Source organism: Dendrobium catenatum, unplaced genomic scaffold (assembly GCF_001605985.2).
Source record: "Dendrobium catenatum unplaced genomic scaffold, ASM160598v2 original_scaffold_67303, whole genome shotgun sequence".
NCBI lineage: Eukaryota > Viridiplantae > Streptophyta > Magnoliopsida > Asparagales > Orchidaceae > Dendrobium > Dendrobium catenatum.
The window spans coordinates 782,833-797,432 of NW_021385752.1; the positions used below are offsets into that span (position 1 = coordinate 782,833).

The 14,600-nt window shown below is 34.9% G+C and overlaps 2 protein-coding genes across 2 annotated transcripts in view; both read right to left on the reverse strand.

Moving 5' to 3' along the window:
* The window catches only part of LOC110101784, a 32,179-nt gene extending 31,948 nt beyond the window's left edge, over positions 1 to 231 (reverse strand). The window contains exon 1 of the mRNA XM_020829846.2: positions 55 to 231. Coding sequence (XP_020685505.1) covers positions 55 to 177 — 123 coding nt within the window. The 5' untranslated portion in view covers positions 178 to 231. The remainder of the gene's footprint in view (positions 1 to 54) is intronic.
* Positions 232 to 4,016: 3,785 nt separating this feature from the next.
* On the reverse strand, positions 4,017 to 9,399 carry LOC110101786 (3-dehydrosphinganine reductase TSC10A). The gene is made up of 3 exons (XM_020829853.2): positions 8,713 to 9,399; positions 8,235 to 8,382; positions 4,017 to 4,650 (listed from the first exon to the last, which is right to left on the reverse strand). The coding sequence occupies exons 1-3, from the start codon at positions 9,253 to 9,255 to the stop codon at positions 4,346 to 4,348; spliced, it is 996 nt and encodes a 331-aa protein (XP_020685512.1). The 5' UTR covers positions 9,256 to 9,399; the 3' UTR covers positions 4,017 to 4,345.
* Between the last annotated feature and the right edge of the window lie 5,201 nt (positions 9,400 to 14,600).

Sequence of the window (14,600 nt, forward strand, 5' to 3'; positions counted from 1 at the left end):
GAATGGAAGAATCAATACCTATGATGAGAGGAGAGGAGAGGTGGGAGAGCTCACGGAAATCGGATGACGAGTTGCAGAGAGAGCCGAGGGAGTGCAAGAGGAGATCAATAACAGTACTAAGGAACAGTTGAACAAGAAACAGAGAGGAGTTGGAAGGAGGTGAAAACACTTCTCCATCGATTTCGATTTCAGCGGCTGAGATTTCTTCGCCGCTGTACTAAATTGGTTCCCAGGAAATGGGGAGCTGGGTATATAAATGAGTGTGATTTGCGTTTTAATAATTAATTTTTTATTTAAAAAATAAAAAATTACTAGGGCTAATTAAAGATTTGATCTATAACTAATTTGATTCGGCTTTTGATAAGCTCGAATTGTTTTATTTAAAAGAACTTGATTTTAACATAAAATTTTATCATATTTCTATGCTCAATACTCAAAAGGACTCCTATTGATACTAAATATACTTAGGGATGTGAGGACTAATAATTAATCCTAATATATGTGAATGAACCGCATTTAAGTTTATATTAATTAAATTAATGCTCATCCATGTGAATGAACCACATATTTAGTTAAAATTAGGATAACTTATATTTATCCAACGCAACACTCAAATATATGTTGTCAAATTCATCATGGACTTTCGTCACATTAAAAAGAAAAATGCGGGACAAATAAGAGCACAGACTATGATAAATATATCATCAAACTAGCATAACACATCACTATAAATATCTTGTGTTATGTTAATAACACTTATTTCATCCAATTTGATCACTCACACAACTTCAAACATGCTCGAATATCTTATAGACCAAAATTAGACCCTTACAATATAATATTGATGCCTTGACCTAGCCCACTACCTCAAACACCTTGACCTATTGGACTTATAAATAGCATTATTGATTGCTCATAGGTAAATCACCACTTTGGGTTGTCATATGCATTTAAAGCTAAATGTAACCTTAAGGTGGATACAAGTTCTAAGTGATTGATAGTCAGCTTGATGATTGCATTTACATGTCTTCATGTGTTAAGCCCAACTTTGGATCACTAAGAACTCATCTTAAATGAAATTGTTTTGAACTCAATTAATGTTGCATTAATTTTACATGTATTTGACTCATACTCAAATGACTTCACAAGGTTTACATGACTCTAGCTAATTTCATTATGATTCCTCATGTTGCAAATCTGATCCAAATGCTATGATTTTGATTATAGCAAATATTATTGTGTATGTTATTGTTTTCTCCTGATTCTGTGATATTTTGTTTTGTTTTATGTGTACTAACATTTCAGGAAATCAGATCACCGTTCACTTGCAATTTTGATCAGCTCAACACTTGGTAAACTAGGGTTACAGTCTGCATTTTCAATTTGTTATGTATTTTTTTCTTTCTTTTAGTCGTATCATGTAATTGGGTGGATATCATTATTGAGTAATATTGCACACACATAGGGGGAGAGAGAAAATCATTTTTGAGAGAAATTTTTTAAGTAAATCGTATTGTACAATTGTTACTTCGTACTATACGACTTTGTTTTGTAATATACGAACTATTGTGCTCCGTCAAAATCCTATCTGCCAGAGGTTAAGGAATATACTAATTATGTGATGATCGTATGATATGATTTGGTTCGTATTGTACACCTAATTAAAATATTTCTTAATTAACTCCTCGATATCAGGCAATCAAATCATGGACAATTATTATCGCTGATCATACTGTATGATACAGTTTGTACAATATGATTGATAGTGTACGAAATTGATCATCCTAGATATCGTACCAAATGAAATCCATGATTTTTGTACTAATCGTACTATACAATGTCCATAGTGCTGGACGATCGACAGTGTATGAAGTTGACCGTCCCAAGAGTCATCTCAAACGAATAGAAGGAATTTCTAGAGTTTGTAGCGAATGATATATTGATTGTACTATACGAAGTGTTATAAAGGTTGAACAATTCATTTGCAAGAAATTGTTGGACGGGGCTAAATTACACTGATTGTATGGTATGATACGTGTATCATACCGTACGAACATAAGATGAAATTCTTGAAAATTAGGGTTTTTTGAAGCCCACTACTTAAAGATTTTCTAATACTCTTATTAAAAAATATTTGATTGTTTAGACTTCAAGAGAGAGAGCCTTAAGGGAGAGAAGAATGGGATTTGTGAGAGAAGAGAGGGAGATTTTATGAGGGGATTCATAAGGTTGTTCCAAGTAAGAATCTTGCTTAGTATCTACAAGCGTCTGTCTGGATTCTCTGTGACTCTGGAGAAGAAGTTCTTTAAGAAAGATCGTGGTTCTCTGACCATCACCTAGAGGGAGAACATAGAGTTATGATTCTCTCACCATCACCTGGAGGGTGAAAATAGAGTTGTGATTTTTTTTACCATCACTTGGAGGGTGAAAATAATGTTGAGGTTCTTTGCCTGTAAAAGTGTCATGATTATCTGCCGCACCGGGTTGGTGAAACAACATCTGTACGAGCTTCTCCACCTTGTTGTGAGAGTAAAACGAGAGTCACTATTATTTAGTGCAAATACTTAGAGAGAGAATCTCTAAGGAGTGGACGTATGTCAAGTTAACGGAACCACTATAAATTCTGGTATGTTCATTCTGATTATTTTTTGCACTTTATTTTTCTACAATTATATGTGTGGTTAAAAAATCTGATTTATTTCGTTGTTATGGAATTTGCTTATTTTGCATTCGATGTGTCGGTTCTCGTGTGTGGGTGTGAAAGGTTTTTAAGGAATTTTTTTCCCTAACAAAATTTTTAAATATCTAATTCACTCCCCCTCTTGTTTAGCCTTGGGCTAGTTCTTAAAGGTTTAATAACCTTCATGAACTTTCAAGTAGTATCAAAGTAGAATTAAAAAATTAAGTTTTAAATAGCTTTTGAAAAACAATCAATGACTAACTTTAGAAATCGTAATACTGCGAAAGGATATTCAATCACACGATCACCTTTATTTGATAATATTTCTTTTTCTTTTTGAAAAATTAATGTTTACCTTTTTGCAATATATAGATTATCGCACGTGGAAGTTAGTTTATGAAGGATATTATGCACCTTCACGTTTTATAAATAGCGTGAAAATTGAAATACATTTTTCTGAATGGAGTGCAGATAATCGAGATTTAACCGAACTTAATGCTAAATGCGTGTATCTACTTGTACTATTAGTAAAGAAATTTAGGACATGCTATGCATTACTTACAAAGTAACAAGTGAAATGAAACAATTTAGGTTAAATTTTCTGCTCCATGATTATGAACTCCTTCGCATAAAACCTAGAGAATCCACATTTGAAATATACAGTAGGTTTACATAAATCATCACATCCCTACATGCTTTAAATAAAGAATTATCAAATTCTGAAAAAATCAATAAAATCTTATGATTTCTACCTATTTCATATATGTTCTTTGGAAGTTTGATTTCCCTCTACACTTTGAAGCATGATATTTTTTATAGGTATTTTTTTCATTTGGGTTTTAATTTTTCTCAAATCCTAACCCATTTTTCACGGACAAGGTTAATACAATTTTTTATTTTTATTTTTTTACTTGCGGTACAAATCTCTGCTCATTCTCTTTGGATTGAACAGAATAGTTGATTTTTTAGCATCGCATCACAAATATGACTATTTGATCACCTTTTCTTACTTTCCTCCACAACTGCTATTACCGTGAGGCTGCATTGGTTGCTCCAAGGAGACCTGACTGTTCTGAGTTCTGAAGATGGGCCATACACTCTTCCTTTTTATTGCTGCCAATTTTTCTCTTTGTTTTTGGGCAATGGTGAGAACAGTTCATGCTATGAGCTCAACAGGTTGACTTCCTCATGTGCCTTCTCGAGGCAGTTTAGAGAATTTTTAAAATCTGTGTCGAATTCTTTTTTATCTACATCAGGATGAAGCCTATAAGCATTTCAAACTCCCTTTCTAAGCATAAATGTTTCCAGCAGTCAACCATTGGCACTCAAAATTACATAGAAAACAAACAACAGTGAAAACCTTGTGAAATTATGAACTAATATTTTCAGTCCATGTGAAATTATGAACTAAGAGAGAGCGAAGAGGGAGGAACAACGGAAACTGACTTCTTAGAAGCACTATCAAATTACTAAAACGAAAGGTAAAATGTAAATACTTAAAAACGTTGCTGGATATAATCCCAAAGAACATAACACAAAATGACGAAAAAGAAGAATGAATTCTAGCAAATCCTTAACATTTTGATTAAAAGCCTGCTGCTGCTAACTTGAGATTTTGATCCTTTTGTTTACTTCTTCAAATCAAACTCCAGGCATTCAAAAAGTCTAATTCTGCTTGCTATAGTTTTTGGCATGCCACTTCTCTATAGAAGAGAACCAGTTCCACTGGAAACATAAAGCTACAAATCTCATGAAGCTTGCAAAAGAAATCTCCAGGAATGCTGCCATGAATGAACTCTGAGGTGACAAACCAGCAGTGACAATAGAAAGCATGGTTCCCTCAAAGTTGCAAGGAATGCTAAATCTTCCCGCTTTGATGCCATTCAAAGATATTTTGGCAACATCATCTGCCTTCATTCCACCAGACGATGCAGCAATTATTTTGCTTATCTCAGGTCTTCTCCGAAGCTCTGAAACAACCATGAAAAAAAAAAAAAAAATTGTTTCAACTAAATCCAAAATTGAAGACAACACAAGATAATATTGCCAAATCAAACAATGATGTTTAACATATTAAATTTGTTCCCTATGATAATCTTTGCTAACTAAACTATTCAGATGAAAGCCATGCATAAACAGGACTAAATATTTCTCATAAAACTAGACTCGGAAGCAAATTCTTAAAGTAGCAACCAAGCTCTATATTTTTATAAAGAACCCAAACACTTCGTGTTTGCTTGATTTTCAAATATTATGTGCACCCATAAAATGCTATATATTTAGATGAGGAAATCAAACGCAATTTTCGCAGAACTGTAAATTTCAGTGATTTCAACAATTTTAATTGCGCTGCCATAGATACCATTTGCTTGAATATTATCAAATTAATGAAAATTAATAATTAAACAATGAGTACTTAAAATAAAGAGGTTAAGAGGATCATCAAACTTTATATAAATTTTAAAAACAAATAATATAATACTAATTCTTAATCAAAGACACTTGTTAAGTTCGTCCCTTGAGATTCAAAAAAATCATAAACATAATTTACATAGATAATAATTTATAGTTTGAGCCCTCAATTTTTTTGTCTCAATCTCATAAGATTAACTCAATGAGTACAAAATCTAAAAATTACTACTGTCTTTTTTGGACCTTTTTTTACAGCTTTATTAAATGATTCAAGATACTGAAAAAAAAAGGTTGGTAAGCGATCTTAGAGTTGATGGGACTCGACTCTCGAGCATACACGTGCATGGTATGGTTTCCCGGCCTAGAGAAAACCAACCTGGTAGGTTTTGAGGACTATTTGATAGTATTAGTGCAGTTTTAGTTGTAACTCTACCAAAACTCTAGTATTTCGACCGGAACTATCTAGAAAATTAGTCAGCTTTGCCTAGTTTAATAATAAACTGGCAAAAACCCACTGAATTAGACATCCAACAAGGTGATAATTTTGCTTGTTATCACAGCAGCCATTGGAACTAACTTAACAGCTTGGCCTTCTGGCCCTCCCCACAATAACCTGTGGATAAGTTAGAACCCTTCATGAGCATAAAACTGCAAAGAAAAGCAACAGAAGCGGCCTATTCAACGCCTAAGTGTTCTAAGTTCAAAAATAGGGACTTTAATGCAACACCAATTCCAAAGGTCATCCTTCAATCGTTGATGTCCCTGAGATTAAGCCAAGTTTAAGGTTGTAAATAATGAAGATGAACCAAGTATACACAAGCAAAAATCAGTCATAGGTTACTAAATAACAGGTTAACCATCTCTGACATCTCCTTTATCAAGAAATGATGCCTCAATATAAAGTATAGAAAATATATTCAGACTTGAAACCCTTCACATTAAAAACTTGGGCTTATATAATCCAGTAAAAAAGAAGACCTCCATGAAGTATTTTTCAAAACTGTGAAAAATATTAATATTCAATAACAAAATTCTTTTAGTAATAGTCAAATCTTCCAACATGACTTGATATGAATTCCGATGAAATAAATATCTTCAAGTTAAACTAGCATATAAATCCAGCAAAAATATTGGTTAACAAAAATTAAAGCAAACTAGGTTAAAAAAAATGCAATGATCATAAAAAGGCGGAAACTCATAAAAAATGCAACCATCCAATTATAGAAGCTTTCACATATCTATAGTAATGATTAATTACATATATATCATTAAAAAAAGCCCATGTAGCACGAAATATTTTAAAAGATGTCGATAAATGGAGAATGAGAGTGTTGATTCCTATTTTTAAGAATAACATGTAATGCACAAGATAGTGCGAATTATAGAGGAATTAAGTTAATGTGTCATACTTTAAAACTATGGGAGAGACTTATTGCGCATAGGTTACCGTGTGATATTAACATTTATCAAAATCAATTTGGATTCATGCCGGGTAGGTCTACTATGGAGCTATACATTTATTGAGAGGTTTGATGGAGAAGCATAGAGAGAATAAGGAGGATCTACATATGATATTTATTGATTTATAGAAAGCATATGATAAAGTTCCAAGAGAAGTGTTATGGAGAGTTCTAGAAAAGAAAGGGTTTAATAATGCTTATATTATAGTCATTAAGGATATGTATGTAAGAGCTGTTACTTGTGTTTAGACACAAGGTGGTTTGACTAAGTATTTTTTAATTTCAATTCAATTACATCAAGGATCAGCTTTAAGCCCCTATCTTTTTGCTTTAGTCATGGATGTTCTCACTAGACATTTGCAAGAGGTTGTACCCTGATGTATGTTTTTGGCTAATGATATTTTTCTTGTTGATAAGACTAGAGTTAAACTTGAATTATGGAGGTCAACCTTAGAGTCGAAAGGCTTTCGTTTGAATAGATTTAAAACTGAATATATGTAGTGTAATTTTAGTAATAATAGATCTAGTCATTAATTTGGATCTATTATGGAGGCCAAATTAACAATAGATTGTGACTTTGGGCGATCAAGTCATTAATAAGAGCACTCGTTTTAGATATCTTGGATCTATTGTTCAGAGTGATGGTGATATACATGGGGATCGTATTAGTAGAAGTCAAGTTGGATGGTTGAAGTGGAGGACTGCATCGGGCTTGTTGTGTGATAGAAAAGGCCCTCTCAAACTTAAGCGAAAATTCTAAAAGATGGTTGTGAGACCTGCAATGCTTTATGGTGTAAAATATTAGCCATTAAAAGAGAAGCATAATATTAAGTTAAGTGTTACAAGGATGAGGATGCTCAGGTGGATGAGTGACTTTACTCTTAAAGGTAGGATACAAAATGAGCATATACGTGAAAAGGTTGGAGTAGCTCCAATGGAAGATAAGATTAGATAGAGTCGCCTTAGATAGTTTGGTCACATAAAACGACGGCCTTCCGATGATCCGGTTTTGAAAGCAGATGTATTAGATTTGATTTATATTAAGAGGTAGATCTAAAAAGGCTTGGTTAGAAAATATTAGAAATAATCTTTCTTTTTTATATTTAGATGAGAATTTGACTCTTAACATAACACAATGTAGAAAATGGATTCATGTAGCTGACCCCACATTATTGTTGTAGTAACACCAGAACATATTAAACCTTTCAGAACTAACACTGGTTAACAATCATTAAAGATGCTTAGAAAATCTCCCAAACTTCAGTAAAAGTTTTAACCTAATTTATAAAAAGCCATTCAACAAATCCAAGTAGCAGGAGACGGTAAGAGTATAGGCCAGCAGGCCTCACTAATATAAGGACATCCTTTGGTAGTAGCAGCTGCTCACTAGAACCACGTAGCAGGAGGCAATTGTGTCCATGATGATTTCCGAGCTTAATAAGTACGATATTTCAATTGATTTGTGCATGATATGATTCTTAGTTATCAATTAGAAGCTGACAGTACAAGAAATTAAGGAATATTACACAGATCTCCGCAGAATTGCTAAGTATAATTTTTATAGGATTTTCAATATAGTCAAGTAACTCATAGAAAAATGAACCCTTACCATGCTCAGCTTAAAGGAAAAATCAAATAAAATAGCGATAGAAGATAGTCAGGATAGCTTTTCTGCTGCAAACCTTCAGAAAAACCCGGGGTGTCGGTGTCTGAAGGAAATATCAAAGAAACAAAAATGTTATCTGCAATGACCTCATGCTGCAATGCCTCTGACAATCCTCGAAGTGCAAATTTGCTTGCTGAGTATGCCGTGTAACCATAGACGCCCACCTAGGTACATAAGATACAATTAGAAAAACACCAACAACGTCCTAAAATAGCACCCAGTATAACTACTTCCTGAATAAACTATGCCACTCATAGGCATATATCGACATGGTAAATCATAAGATACTGGTGATCATATAATCCGGCGGGCGGGTATTTTCCTCAATTTTCGAAAAGGAAAGGCCGCAGGGATTGAAAAGAAAGCCATCGGATAACAATCTCGCTGAGCAAATATAGAAGAGGTGAGAAAAAAAAAAAAAGAAAAAGAAACGCCCTTGAAACCTTAAAAACGGCGATAAGTCACCAGCATCAAAGAGAGAGAACAGTCAAAACCTGGCCAGCTTGTGCGGACATGATCGCGATAGAGGAAGGAAGGCCAGTCTCTCTCGTCTTCCGCTTCATGTTTGGGAGAGCAGCCTTAATGAGGTGGAACGTGCCCATCAAATTCACATCCACGATAAACTTAATCTCATCCATCTCCTGCTTCTCAAGCTCTTGCGGCGTAAACACGCCCTGATTACATATCAACACGTCGATTGGCCCCGCCACCTCGATCGCACGAGCCACCGCTTCGGCATCTCGCACATCGACACTGTAAACGCCAACCTCCACGCCAGTGGCGAGGCGGATGGAATCTCGAGCCTCGTCTAGGCGCTGGCGGTTACGAGCGAGGATGGAGACCCGTGCGCCTTCGGCGGCTGCGAGGCGGGCAATGGCGAAGCCTATGCCACTTGATCCGCCGGTAATGAAGACATGTCGACCTTTGATGGGAATGCGGGTGGGGCGGGGGCGAGTGATTAGGGCGAGAAAGATGAGGAGGGCGGAAACAGGGACGATGATGATGAGGAGGAGGGGAGAAAAAAGAGAGGAAGACATGGATGTCAAGGATGTGGGGAATTTGTGTATCCTGTGGAGATGGGACGCATTGCTCGGATAAGAGGAGATATTAAAATGATGGAAAGTCGCCGGTAAGGACACGGCCGGCTGTTGGAATGGACTGGGCGGCTGCTTTATTCATTAAAAAGTTTCGTTGATAAAACGGGCATCTTATAGATAACACGTGCGTGTGGAGAGAGAGAGGGGGTGGAGAGAGAGAGGAGTGAGAAAAAAGTTCTTTCATTTATTATGAAAAATAATTATATAAGATAAAATTATAACTCAACAGAAATTTAAAATGGAACCTTTTTTTTTTTTTTTTTTGAAGAAAATGCCAAATGTATTAAAATAAAAGAAGAAAAGGAAACAAACAAGCCTAAATACAAGCTACTAGGTGATAGCACATATATCACCGTCCTCCATCGAAATAGACATAAAACATGGAGGAACATTTTTTTTTTTGGCAAAATTGAGGGCAGAGCCTAAATTTCATTAAGTAAAAGAACTAGTTACATGTGTAAAAAAGGTTCAGAATAAAAAGTAAGAAAAACCAGCAGGATTGGCTTAAAATCAGTCACAAAAATTGGTACAAAAATACACATGCCCAAAAAATTATCATATTCAGAATAGTGATCAAACAACTGGAAACGAAGCCAGAATCGTAACTTTAACCCACTGAAAAACTGATGAAGAGATGAAGTAGTAAAACAGACGGGCTCAGCATAATAAATAGAGAACATCCTCCATCTACACAATCCCTCGGTTGCCATAATTGCCATCAAATAAAAATTCGTTGTAAAAAATTGCCATCCTGGGGGGGAGGATGTTCCCTGAACATCATCTCCCCCAAAATCAAAAATAGACTCCCAGCAGATAAGAAAGGCCGAACGAGGATGTCTAAGGGACCAAGCATCAACATAGCAAAAAAACTTATAGCATAGCTTTGAGTTCATCACCATTTTTCCATCTTTGAAGTTTAAGCATAACAACCTTCTTAATCAAAATTTGAATGGTCTTAGAGCTTTTAGCAACATTCATAAATTTTCTTTCATTTTTTTCCCTCCATATATAGTAGACAGAGGCCCATAAAACCAGTAGAAAAAACTGCCGCCTGTCAGTACTTAGGCAGGGCCAACCAGAGAAAAAATCCAAAGCCTGGTAAAGATTCGGTCTAGTAAGGAAGGAGGCAAGAGGAGAAATCAGAGAAGAGATGATATTAAAAGTGTAATCACACTCAAAGAAGAGATGTGACACACTTTCATCACTGGTTAGGCAAAAAATGCATCTTTTATCCACCATAATGTTTCTTTTTTCCAATTCATCCACAAATTTTAGCCCTCCAACAAAACAAAACCAGGCATACACCGAATATCTCAGCGCATAATGTTTATGCATGCCACACAGAAAGAACTGCACCAATCAACCTCATTCTCATCAGAATAGTAATCAACAATGAATTTTTTGAAAACAGTCTTAACCTCAGATCCCCAAAGTAAACAGCTGGGCACATCAGAATAAATGGGTATAGAAGTAATGAGATTGTGTATGGTATCAGGACATGCAGAAGGAATATCCCAACCATCAGAAACATATAATCTGGATAGAGGTGCATTATCAGGATATAAACTAGTTAAAAATTGATGTTGCTGAAGCTCTTGGATGCAACGACCCCTACACCAGTGGTCCCATTTAAGATTAATGAGAGAGTGAGTGGTAACTCTAAAATTCAAATTATGCTTGGCAATACCAGCAGAAGAATGTATACTTTTCCACATAGAAGAAGAAGAAGTAGAAGGTTTTTTCCACGGAGAGCAGTAGTAGGATAAGACCAAAGATTAAAGGGGGGAAGTAGAATTGTAAATTCTGAGAATAAGTGAACAGTCAAAAGCATATCTGATAGATTAACGAGAGGGCAAACCCAAACCTCCCTTATTTCTAGGTTTAGAAGTGTTAACCCAGGAAACCAAATGTAATTTTCTAGCCGAAACATCACCAAAATAAAGGAATTTTGCTAAGAGTTTAGCAATCTGTTTAATTGCCTAAGAGGTGATCCAAAAAAAATCACCATGTAAAGTTAAGTTGACACAATAATGTGCCAACTTATTACAATTTCTATAACAAAAATTAAAAATGAATGAACCAAAATCTTTAAGGAAAGATAAGTCTTCAAGTTCATTTTCTAAAAAGGTCGCATAAACCCTTTTCATCGAAAATTGAAGATACTTGATAATATTAGCATTATCTCCCTCTATTATCATTCCTTTAGCTTCCATCATCCAATCTTTAATTGCCACTTTCAAATGTTGAAAAGCCACCAACTCCAAAGCTCCTATATCCCAATGATTACAGCTCACACCAAATGCTGCTAGAAACCTCCCTTTATGGTCTCTAAAAACTCTACCAATACCTGCCTTATTAGACTGTAACAGAGCAGCATCAAAGTTGAATTTAATCCATTCGGGAGGTGGAGAGTGCCAATAAGAAGAATTCAGACGAAGCTGGTTAGTACCCCAAAATTCTGAATTTAGATTAAATTTTAAAGCATTGGATGCTATATGATAGCATTGGAAGCAATGAAACTTACGCTGTATTCTTCATCTCCATGCTTGACCCGATTTCTGCTTTTCCAAGTAAAAAACACCATAGAACAAAATAGATTACCAATGAAAATAGTTCTTTCAGACAAAACCATCATTTTAGAAAAATAATGTACTAACGAATTAGCCATTGGAATTTTGAACCCCCACTCCTCCAGTTTGGTTGTAACCAAGATAATCATAGAGCAATTACCTACCACATGATTATTTTTTTCAATATCAAAACAGCCCCTAGGACAAGAGTTGTTATTTATCATTCTTCTATAAAATAAAAAATCATTTGTAGGTAATGCATTGTTGAGAAAACGCCACCAGAAGCATTCAACCTGTGGAGATAGCTTGAACTTTTTGAAACAATTGATGTATTCCTTCTCTTTATGAATTATATTGTTCTTAGCCAGCATTGTCGAGATAGTGTACCCAAAAAATTTTGACATGAGTTCTAATTGATTATTACAGTTTTTATGAATTTGTATTAGAGAAATGTTTTCAAGCAATTCCCTTCCAAACCATCTTGTTAGCATTGTGAAATTCCAACTTCAATCATATATAAATTTCTGTAAGTTTGGAAATTCTTCATAAATTACTGCCAATAAGTTGGCCACTTTTCAAGACATTTGTTTAAGATCCAAACATCTTTCATGATGTCGATTGAAGCACCATAACTAATCTTCCATCTCACCAAAGATTTAAGAGCTTTCATGCCATTTATGAGGATTTTCCAAGCAATAGAACTGTTCTTCTTAATTTTAGCATTCCATAAATCCCCATATTTAGTTCTAATTGTTCTATTCAGTAAGATTCAGGTTTTTTATGAAAGCTCCATGCGAATTTGGCTCTCAGAGAACCGGAAATGGTTGCAGCTGAACTAAGACCTCTTCCACCATCTGAAATTGGTTTACAAAGTTCTTTCCAGGACAGATAGTGCATTGCTAGATTTCCTCCAGACTTATTCCAAATAAAGACTCTACATATTTTGTCAATTTTCCTCAAAATATTCATTGGAACCAATGAATGAGATACAAAAAAAAAAACGGGAATGCCTTGCAACACAGATTTAACCAGCACAATTCTTTATGCTAATGATATGAGTTTATTGCCCCAAACATTGAGCTTGCAAGCAATTTTATCAATGATGTTTAAGAAATCCGAAGTCATCATTCTCCTACAAGCCATTATAATCCCCAAATAGATAATCTCCTTCACTTCTTTAAAATTGAAAATTTTAAGAATTTTCTTTCTGTTTCTCCTTCCCACTATTTTCCTGACAAAACGTGGGATTTGATTCTATTAACAGTTTGTCCTGTCCAAGAACAATAGTTTGAAATAATTCTCCTGATCCTCCTAACATGATCAAATTTGGCTTCCGAGAATAATAAAATATCATCCACATACATCAAGTGACTTATTCTAGGTGCATTTGGAGCCACTTTAATTCTCAAGTTTTTCCGGTTGCAATGAAACTCTTCAGATAATAATTGAGAGCAAAGTAGAAAAATATATGGAGAAAGAGGGCAACATTGACGAAGCGCACTTTTAGCCTCAATCCAATCCGACTTTGTACCATTTACCAAAATAGTAAATTTTGGATCCATAATACATTCCAAAATTAGATTAGCAAATATATTAGGAAAGCCAAAATAATTCAAGACTTGCTTGATAGTCGGCCAAGCCATACTATCATAGGCTTGTTCTATATCAATTTTTATAGTAATCAATCTATTTTTAGCTTTGGACAATTTAAATTTGTTAAACACTTCATGTACCCAGAAGATATTGTCTGACAACGATCTTCCTTTAATGAAAGCCATTTGCTCCTCTGAAACCAATTTGAAGATTACTTTCATGAGCCTATTTAAAAGGATTTTAGCAATCACCTTATAAAAAGACACACATAAACTGATTGGACGGTAGTGAGAAGGAAGAGCTAGATTTTTAATTTTGGGAATTAGAACCACCATAGTCTTCTTCCATTTTTCACTCATCTTCCCGTGAATGAAAAAATATTGGATCACAATCCAAACATTCTGACTGATAACTTTCCAATAATGCTAAAAAAAAATAATAAGTTATCCCATCCATACCTGGGGCAATGTTCGAACCAAGCTCTCTTACTACAACCTCCACTTCCTGGAAAGACAGATCCGTTTCCATGCAATTCGATTCTTCTGAGCTTAATTTGTATAGAGAGTTAGGCCAACCAGATAGATTACAATCCATTTCCCTCCATTTGTTTTTAAAAAACTGCAGCAAAATATTCTCTATTTCAGCTTAAGAATCAACCAATTTACCTTGATTATCCTTAATTTGATGAATAGCATTAGAATTCCTCCTGCCATTAGCCACATCATGAAAGAATTTTGAATTCTTGTCTCCTTCACTCCACCATTTGACTTTAGCTCTTTGCCTCCACTAAGTGTTGATCCTAGCAAGTTTAACGTTGAGCTCATGCACCTTTGCCTGAAGCAACATTAACTTTTCCTCTGTTAGTCCATTGTTAGACTCCTCCAATTGCATATCAGCCACTTCAACCATTAATTTTTCTTTTAATTCAGACAAATTTCTCATTTTTTCTCTACTCCAGAAATGAAGCGCTTTTAGAGTTCTATCAAACTTTGAATTCAGTCTCTCCATTAGATTTCTCTATTCCATGTTTTCTGAACGATAGTTGTAGATGCCGGGTAAGATACTCAGACATCTTCAAACCTTAGGCAATGTTCCATTCTCTCAATAGAATTGAAGATATTC